This window comes from Eriocheir sinensis, chromosome 10 (assembly GCF_024679095.1).
Source record: "Eriocheir sinensis breed Jianghai 21 chromosome 10, ASM2467909v1, whole genome shotgun sequence".
In the NCBI taxonomy this organism is placed as follows: Eukaryota; Metazoa; Arthropoda; class Malacostraca; order Decapoda; family Varunidae; genus Eriocheir; species Eriocheir sinensis.
Genome location: NC_066518.1, coordinates 6,854,110 through 6,879,135, shown reverse-complemented (window position 1 = coordinate 6,879,135; position 25,026 = coordinate 6,854,110). Strand labels below are relative to the sequence as shown.

General features: G+C 41.1%; 1 protein-coding gene and 1 long non-coding RNA gene across 3 annotated transcripts in view; one reads left to right on the top strand and one right to left on the bottom strand.

Moving 5' to 3' along the window:
- Positions 1–7,158, bottom strand: part of LOC126996521 (uncharacterized) — a 98,634-nt gene extending 91,476 nt beyond the window's left edge. The window contains exon 1 of the long non-coding RNA XR_007751233.1: positions 7,084–7,158. This is a non-coding gene — a long non-coding RNA (uncharacterized LOC126996521). The remainder of the gene's footprint in view (positions 1–7,083) is intronic.
- Positions 1–25,026, top strand: part of LOC126996519 (carbonic anhydrase-related protein 10-like) — a 136,187-nt gene that overhangs the window by 42,764 nt on the left and 68,397 nt on the right. For both annotated transcript variants that reach the window (XM_050857064.1, XM_050857066.1), the window contains exon 2: positions 24,448–24,504. In XM_050857064.1, the coding sequence (XP_050713021.1) occupies positions 24,448–24,504 (57 nt within the window). The remainder of the gene's footprint in view (positions 1–24,447; positions 24,505–25,026) is intronic.

Genomic DNA, 25,026 nt, shown 5'->3' with positions numbered 1-25,026 from the left:
CGTAGAAACACCTAAATTATGTAGGCACACACACACACACACACACACACACACACACACACACACACACACACCTGACTCTAAAAAAATGATTACCTGTTTTAGAATGCATATGGAGCGGTCGAACACAAGAATAGGGAAGTAGAGAAAGAATGAAAAAAATAAAAGAAAGGTCGACAAATCAAAATGGGAAAAGGTGAAGAAAATAAAAAAATATATAAAATCAAAACAGAAGAAAGTGAACTAACTAAATTAACTAGTGAAAAATAAAGAAGGAAAATGAACTTGAGGGAATAAGGAAAAAATGAATAAAAATCGACGAATCAGAAAGGAAAAGACAAAGATAAAAAGAACAACATCTATCACACTCGAGAAAAAAAAAGGTTAAATAAAAAGCCAAAAAAAATATCAGAAAGAAGTCAGAAAACGGAAAGGAAAAAAGAGAAAATAAAAAAACTCATCAACTTCAGAAAAAAAATATAACTAGAAAGGATACGGAAAAAAATATAGACAATAATAAACTAAAAAACAGGACTCTTAAAAATTACTTCAAAATGACTCAATCGCGGAAGTAGCTCAGGTGAGGTAGTTAATTAGCAAGTCGGCAGGTGAGCCCGAAGGTGTGTTAAGGTGACCTTCCGTGGGCAAGGGGTCAAGGTCATAATTTCTAGGGTCAATACTGCTCTCTCGCTCTCTCTCTCGCTCTCGCTCTCTCTCATGTGGCTATACAATTTTCCTTTCCTCCTCTCCTTTTCCCTCCTTCTTTTTCTTTCATATTTTGCTTGTTTTCTTACTCTTCCATCCTTCCTTTCCTCCTCCTCCTCCTCCTCTTCCTTTAACAATATAGTATTTCTTTTGGACTCTCTCTCTCTCTCTCTCTCTCTCTCTCTCTCTCTCTCTCTCTCTCTCTCTCTCTCTCTCTCTCTCTCTCGCCATCTTCAATCATGAGTGTATTTCCTCCCCTTCTTCTTTCCTTTTCCTCCTTTCGTTCTCCCCTTCTCTTCCCCTATTTTCATTTCTCTTGCCAGCCGTTTCATGTCTCCTTTTCCTCTTCTGCCTCTTCCTCTTCCTCTTCCTCCTCCTCCTCCTCCTCTTCTTCCTCCTTGTCGCACTATCATCACCCTTATTTCTCTGTATCTCTCTCTCTCTCTCTCTCTCTCTCTCTCTCTTGCAGGTTTAAGGCAAAAAATATATAAAAATTGAGAAAGATGGACGGAGGGGAAGGAAGAGAAGGGCAAGAAAAAGAAGGGAAGGGAAGAGAAAGTCGATGGGACGTAACGTATAAGAAAGAGAGAAAAACAAAAGGAGGAGGAGGAGGAGGAGGAGGAGGAGGAGGAGGAAACTAGAATAAAAATGGAGCTAATGGAGAGAAAACGATAAAAAGCGGAGGAAATTAATGAAGGCGATTAATTCATATTTTTGTTTCTTATTTCATTACCAGACGCGAAGAGAAAAAAATACACAAAATGGGATGAATTTCGAGGAGCAATTTAGTAACGGTATTAATATTTTTAAGGCACCTCTCTTGTCTCTCTGTTTGTCTGTGTTTTTTTTATTATTTACGAATGTCTGTCTGTCTGTCTTTAAGTGTGTGCGTGTCTGTCTGTCTGTCTGTCTGTAAGTTTGTTTTCTGTTAATTATTCTTTCTATTTACCTGTGTGTGTGTGTGTGTGTGTGTCTCTCTCTCTCTCTCTCTCTCTCTCTCTCTCTCTCTCTCTCTCTCTTATTATATTCTTCCCCTCTGTCGCTCTTTTTCTACGGTTTCTTTTTCCATCATTATTTTTTACCTTCGTCATCCTTTTAATATATCTTAAGTGTTCCCGTTCTTTATTTCTCCACTTCTTTACCTTTTTTCTCCTCCTCCCTTATTCTGCACTTTTTCTTCCCCTTCTTTCTTCTTCTTCGTCTTCCTCGTTTCCTGTGATCGCTTTCCGTCCGTGTTTTTCAGCATATGTAATAATTATACTTTTATTTTATATCTGTCTGTCTGTCTGTCTGTCTGTCTTTCCATCTATGTCTTGCGTTTTTACTTGTCTGTCTGTCTGTCTGTCTCTTAAAGTTTTCCATTTATTAAATATGCCAAGTTTTTTACGTTATTTCTTTATCTTCAACTTTTTTTTTTTTCGTTTAAGATCCGCCGATGTATAACGTATGTATGTATGTATGTATGTATGTATGTGTATGTATGTCTATCTAGTAGCAATCTTGCATCACTCTCTTCCAACCTATCTATCTATCTTTTTCAAGCGTCTGTCTATCAATTCCTGTATGTCAATTCATCGGTCGACCCTCCTATCAGTTACCCCATTTTATATTGAATCGAGAGAGGCGAGACGAGCAGGAGGAGCAGGAGGAGGAGAAGCAGGAGCAGGAGGAGGAGGAGGAGGTGAAGGAGGAGGAAGAGGTAAAGTATATGTTGCAATGTGACAAGGTGTCCCTCAAGGCTTGTGACAACGGGTAATAATGTTGTCACCGGGAATATAACTCTCTCTCTCTCTCTCTCTCTCTCTCTCTCTCTCTCTCTCTCTCTCGAAAATCAGTAATGCAATAGTCAGTCACGTCAAGCTGTCTTCTTTCCTCACCACAATTTTCTTCCTCAACCTCCTTTTCCTCCTCCTCCTCCTCCTCCTCCTCCTCCTCCTCCTCCTTCACTGGTGGTGGCGGCAATGTATGAACCTGAATAGACTTTTTTTTTAGTATAATACGATAACTTTTCAGACCAGGTAAAGTTGTGTTATAATTGTTGTACGTAAAGGATGGAGACTCGCAGCACGGATGAAAGAGCAAAGGAAATGAGATGAGAAGGTCGGCACTGTTATCTCCTGTCTGAGCTATAATTATGTAGGGGGGGGGATGGGTGACTTGTGTTTGTGTGTGTGTGTTAGGGGGGGGGGGTCCAGCTTCTCCTTCCCCTCCTCCACCTTCTCCTTCTCCTCCTCCTCCTCCTCCTCTTCCTCCTCTTTCTGGTCTGGTGGTGTACTTGACCTTTCTACTCTGACGCATTCCTTTCCTTTCAATGATTTTATTTCTTTATTTTTTTACAGTAATGGAGTTGACTCAGTGGCAAAATAAAAATAAAAAAAAATAAAAATTATATATATAAATAAATAAATAAATAAATATAAATAACAACAACTCAAATGTGGAAGCTGATGACCGTGGAGTTGTTGTAGTATTGATGATGATGATGATGATGAGAAGGAGGAGGAGGACTGTAGTATGATGTTCGAGGACGTAAAAGTATTAGTTCAAGTTTCTTTTTAATTAGCCCAAGAGAAAGCAAATTGAGTCGAGCCTATTCTTGTAGGTCCATCATTTCGTGTGTGTGTGTGTGTGTGTGTGTGTGTGTGTGTGTGTGTGTGTGTGTGTGTGTGTGCGTGCGTGCGTGGTCTCAGGTTTCACTGACACTCGCTTAAGCTTGCTGCACTGTTGTCCTTTTTGTATTGGCGTATCGATAAGCGCTGTGGTTATGCGAGGTTGTGTTGTGGTTCTTGAGATTAAGGAATGGCGGCGGTATGGCTGAGGAGGCAATATATCGACGGAAATTTCATTCTTGCCTCTTCTATCTGGTTTTTATTATTATTATTATCATTATTACTATTATTACTACTACAATTACTACTACTACTACTACTACTACTACTACTATTATTATGATTTAAAGCAACGTCTAACTCGTAAAACACACGCACACACCCACCCACCTACACACACACACACACACACACACACACACACAAAGGAAGGATGTAATAATCACCAATATATTTCCCGGAGTCCAGCGCTTCAGTGGACATATCGACAAAGCCTTACATTTTTTTCCGGGGAGGAGAAGGAGAAGGGACACATTTTTTTTCCCAGCTAAAACTAAAAATATAATAAATAGTTCCGCGCATGAATATTCAGGTAACTTTTGCGTGCATGTAATTATCAAAAACACTCCACCCCTGTAAAAAAAATTGCTACCTGGCTAACTAATTACACCTGGATGATGCCCTACAAGACAACAGGTGAATATTAAAAGGGCTCCAGGTGTTAACAGGTGATTAGGGAGTTAATTGAGATGAAGACTGATGGAGTGGATGAGATGTAGGTGGAGCGAGAAGGTGGAAATCGATGAGGGCGGAGGTAAGAGCCAGGTGGAAGTGGATGAAAGGGAGAAGAGAGAAGAGAAGAAATGGAAGAGGAGTGGAGAGCTGAAGAATATCGATAACGGGGTATATGCAGAGAATGAAAGGAAGGAGAGAATGAAGGGGATGAAAAACACGTGGATAATTGAGTAGATGGATAAGAGAGGAGTGGAAAAAAGAGGAAGAAGAGTAGAGAATTGCAGAGTATCGATAAGAGTAGATAGAAAGAGATTAGGTGTGAAAGAAGAGAAAGAAGAAGAAGGGAAAGAATAGAAGAAGAGGACGTGGATAACGGAGTAGATGGATAAGAGTTGTGTAAAAAAAAAAAAAAAAAGTGGAGATGCAGAAATATGGATAACAGTGTGGATGGAGAGGAAGTTCAGTGGAAGAGAAGAGGAAGAACAGCTACATAAATGTGGAGAACAGGTGGATGAAGAGGAAGTTCAGACGAAAAGAAGAGGGGAGAAAAGTGGAGAGTTGCAGTATGTGGAGGAAAATAAAGGGAGAGAAAGTTCAGTTGAAAAAAATGGAAGAAAAGTGGAAGGATGCAGGAATGGGTGGATTGTGGAGAATAGAGTAGATGAAAGAGGAAGTGGAGTAAAGCAAAGTAAAGGAGATTAAACCTGGTCTTTTGCCTCTTTCTCCTCTCTTCTCTTCTCTTCTCTTTTCTCTTCTCTTCGCTTCTCTTCTCTTCGCTTCTCTTCGCTTCTCTTCGCTTCTCCTTTCTATTTACTGTCTTTCTCTTCTTCCTCCTCCGAGCTCTCCTTTCCTTAACTTCCATCTTTCTCTATATTCTCATCTGCATTCCTTCTCTTTCTCTCTCTTTCTCTTTCTCTCTCTCCCCTTTCGCCCGTACTTTCTTTCCTTGTCCTCCTCATCCTTTTTTTCACCCCGTTCAACCTCGCTTCAAGTTCCTCCTCCTCCTCCTCCTCCCCTCTCATATCTATCTATCTTCCCTTTCTTTTTTCCTACATCTTTTTCCTTTCCCTCCCTCCCTCTCGTGTCCTTTCCTTCTTCCCTACGTCCCTCTCCCACTCTGTCCCTCTCCTCTTTCTTTTCGCCTCCTTTTACTTCTTATATCCTTCTCTCTTCTATCTTTTTTTCCCATTAACTTCTTCCTACGCATCTCTATCCATCTTCTCTTCCCTTCCGTTTATTCTCTCTCTCTCTCTTCTTCACTTTCATTCCTACCTCGATCCCACGTTCTTTCTCTCCTCATTCTCTCTCTCTGTCTCTCTAACCTTCGGAAGAGAAGCAAAAAACAACGGTACATAATTCAGTCGTCAATATCCATCCTTGGTTCGAATCCCCCCCGCCCCCCTCCCCCCCCGACTCCCTCCCCCCACCCCAGCATTCGAACCCGTGGTGGTGGTGATGATGGTAATGATGATATAATGTACTCTGGTTGGTAGTGATGCAGTTTGGTGGTGATGCTGATGGTGACCGTGATGATTCTGATGATGATGTGGTTGTTGGTGGTGGTGATACAAACCGAGATAAAGATGGAGGATAACGATGTGGTGGTGGTGATGATAGTGATGATGATGATGCAGATGATAGTCGTAGAGGTGAAGAGTGTTGGTATTGAAAGAGAGCTTCTCTGCTGGTGGAGTTGGGGGGGGGGGGTGGATGAAGGCATTTGTGGAAGTAGAAATAGTGGAAAAAGAGATTATCTGGCTGTGGTATTGATAGTGGTGGAGGTGGAAGAGGTGGAAGAGGAATGGCCTGGTGGTGGAGGTGGTGGAGGTGGAAGAGGAATGACCCGGTGGTGGTGGTGGTGGTGAATGGGAATCAATTAACTGATCGAGAATTTTTCATCAGCCGTGGAGGTCAAAGTTTAAATTTATACGCAAGTTGAAACATTACGAAAGTAGGCGAGAGAGAGAGAGAGAGAGAGAGAGAGAGAGAGATACAGACAGACAGAGAGATACAGACACACACAGACAAACACAGACAGACAGACAACAGACAGATAGACATACATACATGCATACAGACAAACAGACAGACACAGACACAGACACACAGACAAACAGACAGACACAGACAGACATCCTCACAAAAAAGGCCGAACACCTGACTTCAGTGTCCCAATCAGAGAGAGAGAGAGAGAGAGAGAGAGAGAGAGAGAGAGAGAGAGAATACATCTACGAAACTAGAGATAATGCCCTTTTTCTGGACCGGTTTCTACACGGTACAAACTTTTAAATGTTACTGGTTGACCTAAATAATTCAAAACAATTCGCTAGCCTTTCCTAATTCCTCTTTTCATAAACGAATATCAAAACAAATAACAGCTCACAGAGACAAAGACAGACAGCCGGACACACAGACAGACACAGACAGACACAGACATGCAAAAAGACAGACAAATAAATAAGCAGACAAAAAAAATTAAAACACAAAGCTGATAAGAATTTGGAGATGAGGAAGAGGAAGAGGAAGAGCAATTAGAGGAGAACGACGAAAAAGAGGATTAGAAGGAAAAGGAGAAAGAAGAAGAGAAGGAAATAAACGAAAAGGAAAGAGAAGAGAAACAGGAAAGGGCAAAGGGAGGGGGAGGAGAAAGCATAATATGAAGAGGAGGAGGAGGAGGAGGAATAACAGATAGAAGAAGAGTAGAAAGAGGAAAATGAGAAATAGAAAAGAAGAAGTGAACGAAAAGAATGAGACAGAGGAACAGGAACACGTAAGAGGGAAGGAAAAGGAAAATATGAGAAGGAACAGGAGAGGAGGAGAAGGAGAGGAGCAAAGTAGGAAGGAAGACGAGGAGGAGGAGGAGGAGGAGTGGAGGAGGAGGAAGAGGAGCAGGAGAGGAGGAGAAGGAGAGGAGCAAAGTAGGAAGGAAGAAGAGGAGGAGGAGGAGGAGGCAGTAGAAGCAGTCGAGGCAGCAGGTAGCAGGAGTGGAGGGGTGCAGTAATTAGACGAAGCAGGTGATTAGCAGATTATTTACCTGTGCTTAAATGAGAGTCAACACTCCATCAGGTGGCCCAGGTGGATGGATCCCCCACTTCAATTAACCTGGGCAGGGCCAAAAAAAAAAATCACAGGTGAGAGTGAATATTTAAACGCACACGAGAGCTCGATAGACAGATAGACGTACACACACACACACACACACGTACAGACAGACATACAAGCGAGGGTACGAAAAAAAAATAGCGAATATACCGTAGCACGAAATTAATAAAAGTTAAACGAGAGTATTAAAAAATGGGAACGGATTAAATTAGATGGATGAAAAATAAAAATAAAAATAAAATAGTCGCGGTTATGGATGGAGTTAGATGGGGTGAGTTCTGTGTGTGTGTGTGTGTGTGTGTGTGTGTGTGTGTGTGTGTGTGTGTGTGTGTGTGTGTGTGTGTGTGTGTGTGTGTGTGTGTGTGTGTGAGAGAGAGAGAGAGAGAGAGAGAGAGAGAGAGAGAGAGAGAGAGAGAGAGAGAGCGAGAGCGAGAGAGAGAGAGAGAGAGAGAGAGAGAGAGAGAGAGGTCAGTGGTCATTCCGTCCCGAGTTTCCACACTTAGGACTGAAGTTGCTCAAGTTTGGCCATCCGAGAGACCAGGGAGGGAGGAAAGGAGAGAGCGAAGGAGGGAAGGAGGGAAGGAAGGAAGGAGGGAGGGAAGGGGGGAGGGAGGGAGGAAGGGAAGGGGGGAGGGAAAAGAAGACGGAAGAAGGAAGAAGGGATGGAAAGAAGGAAGTAGGAGGAAGTACGAAAAGAAGGAAGAGGAAGGGGGAAAAGGAGAGAGTGAAAGTACTAAGGAGGAGAATAAAGAATAGGAGGGGAATGGAAATAAAGAGGAGGAAGAATGAAGGAAGGAAGGAGGGAAAAGAAGGAAGTAGAAAGGAGGAGGGAAAGGAGGAGAAATGAGAAGTAGGGAGGAAGGGAAGGAACGAATGGGGAGAGAGTGGAAGAGGGACTGACGGGAGGGACAGAAGGAAGTAGGAGAAAGAAGGGAAAGAAGGAGAGGAGAAGAAAATGAAGTGGAGAAGGAGTGAAAGTAAGGAGAAGTAGGAACAAAAGAGAAAGAAGTTGAGTAAAAAATATAAAAGAAATGCAAAAGAGGAGATAAAGCAAAGAAGGGAGAACAAAAGAGGCAGCAGCGAGGAAGAAAAGTGGTGGATAGAGAAATAAAGAAAGGGAAACAGAGACAGAAACAGTGCGGGAAAGGAAGGAGGGAGAGGAATGGAGGTAAAGGAGGTCACTGGAGGCTGCGAGAGGGAAGACAGAACGAGAGGGAGGGAGGGAGGGAGGAAGGCAGTAAGGGAGGGCAGGACACGTAAGGCAGGAGTCCTAAATGTCCCTGGGAGTTATTTCGGTGTTCCTCGTATGACTTAGTGGTCGGGGAAGGAAGGAAGGAAGGAAGGAGGGGAAGGAACCAAGGCGGGAAGGACTGACTGACTGACTGACAATGAAAGAAAGAATGAATGAATGAATGAATGACCAACTGACTGACTGACTGAATGACTCTCTCTTTTCCTTCCTCAGTAGTGAAAAATTGCTCTGCCTTGTGTAAGTGTCGGATGCTGTAGTGTAGAATCAGAGGTTTAGTGTATTGAGTTGAAGTTTAAGAAAGATGTTACGGAATTCAAAGTGGAGAAAGTAAGGATATTTTGAGAGAGAGAGAGAGAGAGAGAGAGAAAAAGGGGGGGTGGTAGCAGACAGACACACACCGACAAACCATCAGACAGTAAAAAGACAGCGTAAATATTTCAGGGTCGAGCAAATAGGTTTCACTTTAATTACGTATCACATCTTTACGCTGGATTGTATTGAAGGAAGTAAACGTAAGTGGAGAAAGAGAGAGATGAAGATTAAGTGAAGAACAGAAGGTTAGGACGCTGTGTTTCATCTCATTCAGTTACCCCATCTGCTAAGTGGATATGAGAAAGTGAAACGCGCAAGAAAATACCTAAGAGTTTAATACAGTGAGCGCATGAGGAGAGTAATCAAAGAGGGAGATGTCAGGGTTTGCATGGTGTGTTTACATGACATTTACGTCGACACTCAACGGAGAAAACCAACGCGTTCTGTTTAGGTTAGAGGAAGACGAGTTTAGTGTAAGAGGTGACTGACTATTTGAGAATGTACGGAATAGGAAACCGAGGGAGGAGGTGGAGAGGAAGGCAAAGAGGCCAGCGTTGTTAAATAAAGTTCAGGTGGGATCTAGGAGTTAAGAGACCAAATCAAATCTGCTTCGGACAAAATATACATTCACTAATCCCAGTTCTATTCACATAAAAACGTTCTGAAGGTAAAATCTCATCTTAGCGTTAAAAAATAGGGAAGGAAAGAAGACAAAGACGGGTATGGCTGGAATGCTAATGTCTAAAAGTATGGCTGAAATTTCAACCATTTGCATTTTATCTTCACCTCCAAATGTCTGTATCAGGAGAAGAGATGGCTGGCTGAGGACGAGTTTTACTTTCTCTCGCTCTCGCTCTCGCTCTCTCGGAAGAACTAGTCACAGAAATGTCAGAAATCCCACAACTTTTCCTCTTTCCCCTTCTTTCCTCTCTTTTTCCTTCCTCCTCCTCCTCCTCCTCCTCCTCCTCCTCCTCCTCCTCCTCTTCTTCTTCTTCATCTTCTTCCTCCTCCTCCTCCTGGTTTTCTCCCTCATACACCACCACCACCACCACCACCTCCACCTCCTCCTCCTCCTCCTCCTCCTCCTCCTCCTCCTCCTCCTCCTCCTCCTCCTCCTGAAATCCCGTCTTTCATGAATACCTGAGCCGCAGGACACCGAAGCGCACCAATTTGTATGCTAAAACCCAGACGAATTTTCAATAACTTTTTTTTTCTATTTTTTTTTCCTTTCTTTTTGTAGGTGTTGAACGCCAGCACACATTTTTTTCTTCTTTCTCTCTTTTTTTTCAATTCTCTTTTATTTTCTTTTTTTCCTCCCTCTGCCTTTCTCTTTTTCGCTTTGTCCGTAGCTTTGTGTCTGGTCTGTGTGTGTGTGTGTGTGTGTGTGTGTGTGTATGCATGAGAACGGATGTATGTGCGTATGTATGTATTTCTCTCTCTCTCTCTCTCTCTCTCTCTCTCTCTCTCTCTCTCTCTCTCTCTCTCTCTCTCTCTCTCTCTCTCTCTCTCTCTCTCTCTCTCTCTCTTCCTCCCAAAACTTTCTGTCCATTCTTCCTCCTCCTCCTCCTCCTCCTCCTCCTCCTCCTCCTCCTCCTCCTCCTCCTCCTCCTCCTCCTTCGACTCCGACTCTTCTAAACGGTCATCTCCTTTCTCCTTAACTTACTACTTCCTTTTATATCATTCTCTCTGTCTCTCTCTCTCTGTCTCTCTGTGTCTCTCTCTCTCCGCCTGTCTGTCTCTGTCTGTCTGTCTCTGTCTTTCGCTTATCACCAACTACTACTACTACTACTACTACTACTACTACTACTTCCTTCTTTCTTCCACCAACATTAACTTGCCTCACCCACCCTCAGTTCGTTCATTCGTTCGTTAGTTTGTCTATTCCAATTAGTAAATCTTGTACCACCACAAGAGAATTAACACTGAGAACAAGACGGCTTTGGTCATTCTTCCGAAGCTTGTTATTTTATCCTTTCCGCGAGGATGAGAAAGAGAGAGAGAGGGTGAGATAAAAGTGGAGGAGGAGGTGGAGGGAGGAGGTATCTGTGGAAAGAGGAAGACGGAGAAAGAGGAAGATTAAAGGAGGGAGAGGAAGGGAAAAGAAGTGGATGGTGTAAGATCATTTGTATACCTTCCTTTCTTCTCTTCTTACTCATCTCTCTCTCTCTCTCTCTCTCTCTCTCTCTCTCTCTCTCTCTCTCTCTCTCTCTCTCTCTCTCTCTCTCTCTCTCTCTCTCTCTCTCTCTCTCTCTTCTCTCTCTCCCTCTCCTTTCATCATCTCTTCTCTTCTGTCCTTTCATCTCCTGTCTGTCACCTTCTCTCTCAATCCGTATCTTCTGTCTCCTCCGTCTTGGCTCTCGCGGCCTCACTAAGTCTTCTCCTCCTCCTCACATCCTCACCAAACTTGAGATCAAACAATTCTCTCTACAGCTTCTTTCCCTTCCTTTCTCTCTTCCACATGACGAGACAAAAGATAAAAGAAGCTTGATACCACAACAATGATATTACTCAGACATAAGTTCTTCCTTCCATTGCTTAACTTAACACCAGACATCTTTCTACAGTTTCTCTCACTATCTTCCTTTCTTCCACATGACGAGACAGAAAAAGGTGAAAATAGTTTGACATCACAACTATAATATTACTCTGACCACGGTTCTTCCTTCCTTTGCTTCACCTAACACCAGCTCTCCCTCTCCATAACTCTTTCATTTCATTTTTTACTTTAACATTACGAGACAGAAAAAGATAACAAAAGCTTGACACCACGATAACTCTAACTAACTAACTAACTAACTAACGATTACTCTAACATCAGTTCTCCCTGCTCTCCTTTTCCTTCCCTAACACTAAATGTCTTTCCATAACTCTTTCATCACTTTTCTTACTTCCAAAAGACGAGACAGAAAGGGAACAGAAGCTTACCACAGAAACAATAATATTACTCTAACAAACTTTTCCATCCTTCCTTTCCTTTCCCTAACACTAGACGTCTCTCCATAACTCTTTCATCACTTTTCTTACTTCCAAATGACGAGACAAAAAAGGATACCACTAGCTTGACCCCACAACAGTGATATTCCTCTGACATCAGCTCTCCCCTCCCTCCTTCCTTTGACCTAACACTAGACAACTATTATATATCTTCCACTGCCTCCCTTACGCGTAGTTCCACAAGACGAGACACACTAGACTGACACTACAACCCTGACAGTAACATTCACCTTTTTAAACCTTCATTTACTTAACAGCAGATGTCTCTTAAGTAGTTATTTCTTTTTCTTCTTACTCTCTTCATCCATCTTCCTCTCTCGCTACCTATACTTACCTACTTCCACTTGCAAACTATAGGGACTGGAGGATGTTTTTTGGACGTGAGATATCATATAAATCAACACCTGGCATTTTAAAGATAGGTTAACATACAGCCCTCCTCTCTCCCTCTCCTCCCCCCTCACCTTTCCATCCCTTCCTTACCCTTCCATCCCCCCCCCCTCCCCCGTGACGTGAACTTTAAATAACTACCATTTGAGCTTTTTCTGGCTTCCGAGCATCACGAGCAAAGCAATTTGAAGCGAAAGAAATGTAAAAATAAATAGGTTAAAATGTCGAGCAAGTTTAGTGTGTTTGTGATTGTGCGTGTGATTGTGTGTGTGATTGTGTGTGTGATTGTGTGTGTGTGTGTGTGTGTGTGTGTGTGTGTGTGTGTGTGTGTGTGATTGTGTGTGTGTGTTTGTGTGTGTGTGTGTGTTCGGAAAGGCAAAAATAAATTATACAGGCGCATGAATACAGAAATACAGAGCGGTTAGGAAATAGAAGAAAAAGAAAATAAGAACTTACATTACTAACAGAAGCGAAAGAAAAAAAATAAACAGTAATAACACACCAACAAACAAACACACACATACACACTCACACACGGAGCAAATATATAAAGGATGACTCAAATAGGGCAATAAAAAAGGAGATTCGAGGGGAGTGACGGGGGAGGGGGGGAGGGGAGGGAGGGAGGCGGATGGGGAAGGAAGGAGAGGGAGGAGGATAAGGGAGATCATAATAAGGAGGGAGAAGAAGACATAAGGAGATGATGGAGGGGAAGGAAAGACGGAAGATAAGGAAAGGAGAGACGAAGAGGTATGGAGAAGGAATGATCAAACACACACACTCACACACACACACACACACACACACACACACACACACACACACGGGGAAAACTTCTGCTCCATAAAAGCCAACGAGGCAGCGACACTCGACAAAGGAGAGGCGGGAGGGTCGTGGAGGAAAGAAGACCTGTAGTGGAGAGAAGGAGGGAGGGAGGGAAGGAGGGAAGAGGTGTGGTAAAGGGTGGCAAAGACGCACGGAGGGAGAGATGTAGTTGAAGAAGAACAAGAGGAGGAGGAGGAGGAGGAGAGGTAGGGCAGGGACGGAGGGAGGGAAGTAGGTTAAAAGAGGGAGAGAGAGAGAGAGAGGGACGGAGAGAGAAACAAGTGAAGAGGAAGAGAAAAGTAGAGAAGAAAAATGTTCTTGGAGGAAAAAATAGGAGGGGAAGGAACACTCAGCGAGAGAGACACACGAATGGCTGGATGAAGACGAAGAGGACGAAAGGGAAGATAAAGAAGAAAAATGAAGAAGAAAGAGAATACAGGAGACAAAGAAAGATAAAAGGCGATAAGGAAAAGTGGGAGAGTTTCGTTTAGTCGGCGCAACATCTGTGGTCATAAGTTTCATCTGACTGGGGGAGTCCTCTGAAACAGGGAGTAATTTGAAACGGCTACACGGGGAATCGAACCTGGGCTCTCTCGGTTGTGAGCTGAGTGTGCTAACCCTTGCACAACGAACCCCCCAAGAGATAAGGAGAAAAGTCTGTTATAAACAAGAAAATGAGAAAATATTGAATAGAAAAATGCAAAGAAAGAGGGGGAGGAGGAGGAGGAGGAGGAGACAAAACTGACCAATCCCATTACGAGTCTTCCTATTAAAGTTTCACGGAAGCATGTGTGGAGGAGGAGGAGGAGGAGGAGGAGGAGGAGGAGATAAAGAAAAAACAAGTGAAAAGGAAAGAGGGAATATAAAAGTTCAAGAGCATAGGAAAAATCTCTCTCTCTCTCTCTCTCTCTCTCTCTCTCTCTCTCTCTCTCTCTCTCTCTCTCTCTTATTCCACTAAAAGCTCTCTCCTTTTTCTCTCTTCTCCTTACTCGAGATTTTCTTTCTTCTACATTTTTCCTTTATTTTTTTTAATCTCTCTCTCTCTCTCTCTCTCTCTCTCTCTCTCTCTCTCCCCCTTCGCGCCATCCTTCTCGACTTTTTCTTTCTCCTTCTCTTCCTTTTCTATTTTGCTTTCAGATTTCTTCTTCTGCTCCTCCTTCTCCTCCTCCTCCTCCTCCTCCTCCTCCGGCAGACTAACCCTAACAGAGAATCTTCGTACCTATAAAGAAGAGGAAGAAGATGAAGAGGAAGAGGAAAGAGGAGAGAAAAAAAAAGAGAAGGAAGAAAGAATAGTTAGATATGGAAAGAAAAACGAGGGAGAAGGAGGGAAGAATAGGAATGTGTGAGAGTGTGTGTGACAGTCCTCCTCCTCCTCCTCCTCCTCCTCTTCTTCCCTCTTGCCTCTCTAAGAAGTCATTCGGAAGGGGGTCACAAGATGCTCCTATGTGGGTGAAGAGAGGGGAAGTTGAGGAGGAGGAGGAGGAGGAGGAGGAGGAGGAGGGGATTAAGTAAAAAGAAGGGGACGGAAGGAAGGAAGGGAAGAACTGGGGAAAAAAAAAGAAAGGCAGAACAAAAATTATAGGCAAAAGGACGAAGGGGAAAATTAAAGTTCTTAAGAGGAAAAAAATAGAACCCTTAGAATAGAAGAGGAGGAAGAGGAGGAGGAAGAGGAGGAGGAGGAAGAAGAAGGCACAGGATAAGAAAGGGGATTGAATAGGAAACATGTAGTGGAGAGCTGAAAGAAGAAAAAGGGAAGGATAGGAAGGGAAGGGAAGGGAAGGAAAAGGAAGGGAAAGGAAAGGAAGGGAAGGGAAGGGAAAGGAAAGGAAAGGAAGGGAAGGAAAATGAAGGGAAAGGAAAGGAAAGGAAGGGAAGAGAAGGGAAGGGAAGGGAAGGAAAACGAAGGGAAAGGAAAGGAAGGGAAGGAAAAGGAAGGGAAAGGAAAGGAAGGGAAGGAAAGGAAGGGAAGGGAAAGGAAGGGAAGGGAAAGGAAGGGAAAGAAAGAGAAGGGGACGAGAAGAAAGGCAAAGAACTATAAAAAAAAAATAGATGAAGACGAGGGGAAAGGAAGGTGTGAGAGGAATTATATGGAAGGAGGCAATAAAAGGGAGGCTGATGACAGGGAGAAGAAGAAAAGGAAGAAAAGGGAGAAAAAGAAGATCTGAGACACCCGGTTCGAGACCCAAAAATAAGCCTCCGTGACGGGCCCTCGGAGGCGGATTTCCCTCGTACACACACACACACACACACACACACACACACACACACACACACACACACACACACACATACGCCTCCCTCGGGCATGGTTGAGTTGGAGGGGAGAATTTCATTTACAGCTGACACAAATTCCCTCACTTGCCCACCATTACGGGAAAATACCTCCTCTTGCTCTTCCTCTTCCTCTCCTTCCTCCTCCTCCTCCTCCTCCTCCTCCTCCTCCTGCTGGACTGAGCCTCGTTTCATTACGCCCACACAGCTGCTGCTTTCTGCTGTTGATATGGCTGTTGTTTTTGTTGTTTTGTTTTGTTTTTTTGTGATGTTCCTGGAGTGGTTTTAAGAATATGGTTTTTTTTTATTACGAGTATTATTTGGCTTTTGTACACTTTTTTTTTTTTTCGTGTATGATAATTTTAACAATTACATCTTTTCCTTTTTTTGTATAATGTTGTGCCACCAATTTTTTTTTTTTACTAATTTCTCTTTTGTTTTTATTTTAGATAACTTTTTTTTTATATTTATTGTGTTCTGTTCAGTTGTATTTATTTATTTTGTTTGTTTGTTTGCGTGTTTGTTTGTTTATCCGGGAAAAAGTTTCAGTCTACTTCCGGTTTTTTTTTTTTTTGTCGTTTGTTTTGTTTTGTACGTGATTTTTTGGTGTTTATTTGTTTGTTTTTGTTTGTTTGTTTGTTGCTGTCCAAGTGAGGGCTTATAACTTATTTTGTTATCCCTTTCATCCACTGTCTGTTTGTCTGTTTGTTCGTTTTACTTCATGAATATAATTTTAAGCAGGAAGTTTTTTTTGTTTGTTTGTTTTTGCTTGGGTCTCCCCGGGAAGTTTTCTTTTTGTCTGTATAACATCATTTACTTTTTTCTGCAACAAGCAATTTTAATATTTTGACGTCATATTTACAGCCTGTTTCGTTTTGACTTCATATATATTTTAGTTTATATCTTTTGGCTATATACCATTTCCTCCTACGTCTAATTTCTTTTTACTCATATCTATAACCTTCTATATTTTGACAACATTCTTCTTTCTATAACATTTTTCATTATCTTTTTTTCTATCCATGTCTTTTGCGCTGTCTATATCCTGTTCTTCACTGCTATACCTACAACTTTCTCTGTTTTGACTTGTTTCTATCCTCTTCTTTCACATGAATTTGTCACTGAAGGGAGAAGTTGGAAAAAGGAAAAGAGGGCGGTGTCCGGTTCTATCTTCTACCTCCTTTTGTTTATGATATGGACACCCTATTGGAACCTACACAAAGCATCGTCATCATCACCATCTTCATTATCACCATCATCATTATTCTCTCCTTTTCCTCCTCCTATTCACCATACATACATTACATACATACATACTTACTGGATAATACATACTTTTGATAATATGAAAGAAAGGAAAGTATAACATCATCTTCACTACAACCCCCAAGAGTATCTCCACCACCACCACCACCACCACCACCACTACAATTTAATGCTACAAGGGAAGAAACTTTGATACGAAAATAGCCACAAGGTTATACTCTTAACAGCGAGCTAATTAACGCTAATGAGATCCAATTAAATTCTACACGTGGTAATTAGGCGATTTTTGATGAAGTCCTCTCGTGCAGGGGATCAAAAAAAAGAGGAAAAACACGACTGAAATAAATAATACGGAAGGGAAATTGCATACGCCGAAAAAAGATGAGGATAAATGTCTTATACTCTTCGGTTATTTTTTCCACGTTTCAGATTTTCCCTTTAAATAAAAATACAGAATCATGAAAAAAAAATGACAAAAGGGATGAATTTAAGCAGGCCAAAAAACACTAACTCTAATTATTCAGTGTTTTCTTCACGTCTCATTTTTTTCCTCTCGAATAAAAATACAAAATCATAAAATAACACAATAAAAAAGGCATTACAATTATACATAAGGGGATGAACTAAAACTTATAGGTGTTTTCTTCACGTCTCATTTTTTCCTCTCGAATAAAAATACAAAATCATAAAATAAAACAATAAAAAGGCATTATAATTATACAGAAGGAATGAACTAAGACTTATAGATGGCCAAAACCTACTAATTCTTATTTTTCAGTGTTTTCTTCAAGTTTCATTTCTTCTTTTAAATAAAAACACAAAATCATAAAAAAACGCCAATTACGAGACATTACAATTAGACAGAAGGGATGAACTAAAACTTATAGAAGGCCAAAAAAAAAACTAATTCGTATATTTTAGTGTTTTTCTTCACGTTTCATTTCTTCCCTTAAATAAAAACAAACTCATAAAAAAAGCCAATTACGAGACATTACAATCAGACAGAAGGGTGAACGGAAGCTTATAACCGACCATAAAATTAATTCTTGCCCTTCAGCGCTGTTCTTCACGTTTGAAAGTTCAGCTCCTACACCTCGACTTACAAGCTAATACATTTATACATACACAGCAAACTATAAAGCATCAGATATTGTTTCTTATATTCCTCTTCTTACTCATTTTTAAGCAGGATTACGAGTGTTCTTGAGGCGGGAGGGGATCAAAGGGAGGGTGACTAATTAACCAAAAATAAATACTTCCTGCAACCATACAAAGGCACCAAACTGAGAAGCATTAAAATTTTCTTCACTTCCTCTTCTCCCTTGATTTTTGGAAAGGTTATTTGTTTAGGAAGATTCAAAGGTAGTGTGACCTATCAACGACAGAGAAGATACATAATACAGACATACAAAAATAGCAAACTGTAACACATTAAACTTTTCTTCAACTTTCTCCGCTTTCTTGAATTTAGAAGGATTCGTTTAGGAAGATTCAAAGGGAGTGTGATCTATCTACCAAAAAGAAGAGGAAGAATTACTATGCATACAAAGCGAATTATGAAACATTTAAATCCTTCTCTCTTCCTGTACTTTTCTCGACTCATGACGTTTTGACACGGAAAGGAGGGAATCAATGGAAGTGTGACCTATATCAACAACAAAAAACACACACAAAAAAATACTTCTACAATGCGATAAAATATGAACCTTCGACCTTTCCCTTCTGACAAGTGTTGTTCCTGAAGCATCCATATCAAAGGTCAGGGAAGGCGGGAGTGGGGAGAGAAAAGAGAACAGATAAAAGACGAGGAAGTGAGAATTTATTTTAAAGCTGAAATACAAACGAATAAAAAAATAATAATACCCTTCAGAAGAACATCAATAGAGAGGTGGAAATGTCAACACAGAATCGAATATGAACAAGAAGGAAATGAACATGAATAAAAAAGTAGCAACCTTTAAGAACATCAATAAGGAAGGAGGAAAGGCCAACACAAAATTAAATAACTGAGTGAAAAAAAATAGGAACGAGAAGGAAGTGATGGGAAAAAAATATTACAGGCAATGAAAGACGAGAATAAAAATAAATATAGCAACCTTTACGAACATCAATAGAGAGGAAGGAAAGAGGAAAGGCCAACACGGAATTAAATAACAGAGATAAAATAAAAAAGAATGGGAACAAGAAGAAGGAAATGGTGAAAAAAGAATATCATAAGCACTGCAACAGGAAAATAGAAAACAATGGCATGAGAGAGCAAAAAGGATGAAGGAAATGTTATAGAAATTATCATACGCCCTGAAACGAGAATAAAAACAAATATATAAGGAAGAGCAAAAAGGTATAACAGAAAAAGAAAACGAGTTGTAGTAATCACAAAAACACGGAAGAAGTGCAAAGAGGAATTAAAACAAAAGGAAATGAACTAAAAAAAAAAAGTTCCATATGGGGGTAAAAAAAATATACACAAATGCAGGACAGAAAAAAAAGGGGAAAAAAAGTGGAGAGAAAACAAAAGCAAAACAATATTATTTCCTGACTTGTAAGAGGAATAAAGGCAAAAAAACAAAACATAGCATAATCAGAAACACTACCAGACAAACAAAAACAAAAAAACAGACGAACAGCAGAAAATGTAAGAACAAAAAGGAAAAAGGAAAGACGAGCTAGGAATTTGTGAGATCTTCCAAACACACACGCACACACACACACACGCACACGCACACACACACACACACACCTGCCTCACCTGCCCAGCTGTGCTCCGGCCGGCCGACGGGCGGACTTACCTGGTCTGCAAAGAAAGGAGAGAGAGAAAATTAGGTAAAGGTGGAGGTGGGAGAAAGTCTGGGAGAAAGTCATGGCGCTTGCTCTCTCTCTCTCTCTCTCTCTCTCTCTCTCTCTCTCTCTCTCTCTCTCTCTCCTCCTTCCCTTATTTTCTTCACCGGTTCTTCTTAGTTTGCTGTAATTCCTTGTTATTATTCCTACTTTCCTCCTACTTTCCCTTCTCTGTTTATTTTGTGTTTCATTTCTCCCTTTTTTCTTTATTTGTCTCCCCCTCTTCTCATTCTTCCATAATTTCAGTTTCTTTTCCTTCCTGATAGAGAAATACATAAAAACAACCACCACAACAACAAAAACAAGATGGAAAAAGGATGATGATGATGGAGAAGAAATAGAAAAGATAAAAAAGAGGGAGAGAGAAAGAAAAAGAAAACATAATCGCGTTTTCTTTATCAAATCAAGCAGTGGGAGGCCAATGACATTATGAGCGACGGTGCAGAAAAAGAACGATGCTAAATCCAAATCTCTCACACACACACACACACACACACACACACACACACACGCCGGCCGTCACGGAGGACAAAAGAGCAAGCACACACGACATTTTTTTTTTTACAGGAAAGGAAACAGCACAAGGGCACAAAAAAAGGAAACAATAAAAAAAAGCCCGCTACTCGCTGCTCCTGTAAAGAATCCGAATTTAATAGGTACAGTCTGATCACTTAAGTCCGACCCAAGCTGACAACGTAAACTTAAGCGTGTTTGCAAGCTGAGTGCTGATTGGCTACTGCTGTGGCTTCCGAGTTTTCTTTAACCTCTGTTTGTGTTTATCTCACGCAGCACTTTCTAATAATCTGCACTGTGCTTACGAACACGCTTAGGTTTATGTTGTCAGCTTGGGTCAGACTTATGGGGCTATTACACTGGGCAAATTTTCCGTGGATCTTCAGTCAAACCACGATTTCCGCTGGCGTGGTTCTTATATTTCCGTGGTTTTCTGACGTGTCCACGATCTTCCAAAGCTACGGTAGATTTCAACGAAGGACGACGGTATTACTCACCATCATCAGCAGCAGCAATACAAGAAACAAATGAGAACTACGCCAGCGGAAGGTTTGACTGAAGATCCACGGAAAATTTGCCCAGTGTAATAGCCTCTTTAAGTGAACAGACTATAGTGCAAGGCATAGCAGGAAACTTAATGGCTGAAGCAGACTAACACTAGTAATATTAACGACGAAAATTATAGTCGCGATCCTACCAGTAGTAACATCAATAAAACATAGATAATGGTGATGGCAGACAAGAAAACTCACTCAACAGTCGTAATAATGGAAATAATGATAGTAATTGTAAAAAAAATGAGGGTTGTAACGCTAGGTACATTATCGGTTAAATGTAAAAGTAATATTAATGAAAATAGTGACGGTCATGGAAGTAATTTAAAAAGGGTTAGTTGGTAATAATAGAGGCAATAACAAGACAAATAATGGGTGGTAATACTAGCCATGGTAATCTTCGCAATGGTAGGAATGGTAGGAATGGTAGGAATGCAAATGGTAGTAATGACAGTAATGGTAGGATAATGGTAGCAATGGGAGAGCTAACAACAATGCCACAAAGGGGAAAAAGGACACCACCATCACCATCCCTTAGAGAGTCATGTTGTGCGAGAGAATAGAGGAAAAAGGGAAGACAGGAAAGGAAAACGGGACGGGAATTAAAGAGCAAAAAACGAAAACGAGAAAAAAGCCGGACAAGGGTAACTAAAGGAAAGCTGTGGTGAGGTAATTCTACACTATATGGGGTTCTCGGAAAGGAAGGAGAGAGGGAGGAAGGGAAGGAGGGAGGAAGAGAGGGAAGGGAAGGAGGGAATGAGGGAGGAAGGGAAGGAGGGAGGAAGAGAGGGAAGGGAAGGAGGGAATGAGGGAGGAAGGGAAGGAGGGAGGAAGAGAGGGAAGGGAAGGAGGGAATGAGGGAGGAAGGTAGGAGGGGAGGGAAGGTAAGTACATTAATTAACGCCCCCACCTGAGGGACCGATAAGGGAAGGGGCTGATAGGGAGGGACGGCTGTAAAGGGTGAGAAAAGGAGGAACAATTAAGGAAGAGGGGAAGGAAAGGTGTCAAAGGAGAGAGGAGAAGCAGCATAGGGACAGATGATGATGATGATGATGATGATGATGATGGGTGTGGTACTTAAGGGGGTGGTGGTAGGATGTTTGAAGGAAATGAAGACTATGGTGGTAGTAGTAGTAGTAGTAGTAGTAGTAGTAGTAGTGGGAAAAATAGTCACTCACGTACAACACACACACACACACACACACACACACACGACACAATTTTTTTATGCATGACTTCACATCCAAAGTTGTACCACTACGACGGGAAAGAAAAAACACGCAAAAAAACAACAAAACCACAAATAACAAAAATAGACGCAAAACAGAAAAGGAGTCTGCAAATGTGTGACACACACACACACACACACACACACACACACACACACACACACACACACACACACACACACACACACACACGTCTTGCTATATATTATTAAAACAGTCTCCTTGCACTCCTGTCAACGGGTAAAGACAGCGTGAATATATAATGTGAATAAGCAAACGTGAGTCAACATTATGAAGGATCAGACAGAAGATAAATATAAACTGAAGTCGGTATAAATGATCTTCTGTGCTGGCTATATGTATTTTTCTGTTCACATTTGTTTGCCTCACTTTTTTTCTTCCTTTTCTTCTTTCGATCTTTTCAATACATATGAAGGTTAACCTATATACACAGTGAAATCATCCATTGTTTGCTCTCCTTCTTGTGTCTTTGAACTTCACCACCAATATAGTCTTTTAAGTAACTCGGTATGTCCTTTCTGTGTAGTCTCCCAATTCTTAAGTCTTTTTTGCTACCAACTTAAGTATGCTCTCAAGTGACAAGTCCTTTCTTTTCCTGCTGAGGTCCTTTAAAACACACACCCTTTTGAATTCCTTTAACTCCTTCTCTTTTTATTCAGTTCTGGCTTCCGATATCTCCAGTCCAGCTGCCATCCCTCCTTCTCTTCTCTTCCCAACTCTATTTTTACCTTTTCCGATTTTCTCACCCAACTTTTCATTTTTTCCATCGCACCCAAGAGTAAATTTTGAAGCATTGCCATCCTGTCTATCTGTCTGTCTGTCTGTTTATTGGTCTGTTTGATTTTCTCTCTCTCTCTCTCTCTCTCTCTCTCTCTCTCTCTCTCTCTCTCTCTCTCTCTCTCTCTCTCTCTCTCTCTCTCTCTCTCTCTCTCTCTCTCTCTCAGATGAACTAAAATACAATAGTCTGCCTTACATTCTTCCTTTTCGAGATTCTTTTCATTCATCATTTTTATCTCATCAAAACTGTCACTCACTCCTTTTTTCTATATGACAAAAAAACGTTAAGTAGTAGTAGTAGTAGTAGTAGTAGTAGTAGTAGTAGTAGTAGTAGTATACCTGTGGCAATATTTTAAGGTTGCGTCTATTTCTTAACGGACAGAAAAGACAAAATCAAATCAACAATATTTTCTGTGGGATTCCTTTCTACGAACCTCTCTTCCTAGACGTGGGGACAAAAAATAACTCTGTACATGCTATAACTTACTTGTTAGATTTGACCTTTACATTACACTCCAGATTTTGTTATTTTCGTCTTGAGAAAAAACAATAAAACTCACTTGTATTTTTTCACTGCCTGGTTTCGATAGTTTGTGTAGCTACTTAATGTTCATCTTATTTACGTCTCCTTCTCTCGAGGATACATTTGCCGTACCTAAAATTTCTTCCATTACCTTTTAGCTATTTTCGCTCTGTAGTTTATTTCCATATTTTAAAGGTGACGGAATTTGTTTAATAATAGGCGTGGAAAAACATACACGAAAATGACAGACTTTGCTTCCACTTTTCTTTTTCCTTTTCCACTTTTCCACTTTTTTTCCTTTTTCTACTTTTCACTTTTTTTTCCTTTTCCACTGACTTTTTTTCCTTTTTTTTTCCTTTTCATCCTTTGCTTCTTCCTTTAATCACTCCTTCCCTTCCTTCTTCGCTTCTGCCGTTCAATCATTCCCACTTCTCCCCGTCTCCCTCATTCTCCTCCATTTCCTCTTCTCTTTTCATTCATTTCCTATCTCTTAAATTTTTGGTCATTCTATATTTTCCTCCTTATATGACCATTCCCGTTTATTTTTACAAGTGCTATTTATTCTTTTCTTTCTAAATTCACTCATTCTCCTTTCCTTCTCTTCTGCTATTCCTTCCATTTTTCTTTTCCCTGTACTCACTCATCCCTTCCTTCTTTACTCCTGCCATACATTCTTCCCCACTCTCCCTCCTCCCTTTCTCCTTCCCTTCCCCTCTCTGCCATCCCCGTTCACACTTCGTCTTCATGAATCACTCCCGTTGACCTTCCTTACGGCATCCGGCGCTAATATTTACGAGTTCAGCGCGTTAGGTTAAAGAGTAAAGCTTAAAAGTTAATTACAACTTGAAACCTAAACGCTCAGGCCCAGACGGGAACAAAAATATATGGGAGGCTGTGAAACGAGTGTGTGTGAGAGAGAGAGAGAGAGAGAGAGAGAGAGAGGGGAGGGAGAAACAGGAAATGAGTCTGTCGTGATGGGGGGGAGGAGGAGGAGGAGGAGGAGGAGGAGGAGGAGGAGGAGGAGGAGGAGGGGAGAGGAAAGTGATAATGGAAGTACGCGTTACATACGAGAGAGAGAGAGCGAGAGAGAAATTGCACTAATTATAAATAACACGCGTAATTAAACACAGTAAAGAGGAAGAAAAAATAAATAAAACTGGAGGGAGAAAAAAATATACAATAATATGCAAACAGATTTCAGACTTTTCGAAAACTTGCTAATAAATCTTTTCGGAGAGAGAGAGAGAGAGAGAATATATAATCTTTTGACCAACGACACACACACACACACACACACACACACACACACACACACACACACACGACACTTAACCCAGCTTTTCTTAATAATACAACACAAAGCAGGCAACTTTATACATCTAATACATTTTTTGACCCTGTAACCACTACCTTGTTAGACTTAGTAAGCATAATACGATGATATATATACCTTGTTACAATCACACACACACACACACACACACACACACACACACACACACTAACGCCGGGCCTACTTTTCCCTTCGCAGACACCATGGGGGTTACCTGGAATTGGGAGCAGTGGTGGACCTACGACGGCATCTCAGGTGAGTGTTGAAACCTACCTGTTAATTAACCTGTCATTTCCCACCCCTCTTCCCCCTTCTCTCTCTCTCTCTTACTTTCACTTTCACTATTTCTTTCTCTAGTCTCTCTTTATTAATCTTGCTTCTCTTTCTTTTGTTTACCTTTATCTTTCTCTTTCTTTCTATTGTTTCTCTTTATTTATCCCTTTCTTTCCTTTCTTTCTTGCTTGCTTTTTATCTCTTCTATTTCTTTCTTTGTTTCTTTCTCTTCTATCTCTTTCTTTATTTATTTATTTCTACTCCTCTATCTTTTTCTTTCTTTTTCTCTTCAATCGTTTTCTTTCTTTTTTCCTCTCTCTCTCTCTCTCTCTCTCTCTCTCTCTCTCTCTCTCTCTCTCTCTCTCTCTCTCTCTCTCTCTCTCTCTCTCTCTCTCTCTCTCTCTCTCTCTCTCTCTCTCCCCCTCTCTCTCTCTCTCTCTCTCTCTCTCTCTCTCTCTCTCTCTCTCTCTCATCACAAACGATTAGTCAGACTCACAGGCCATT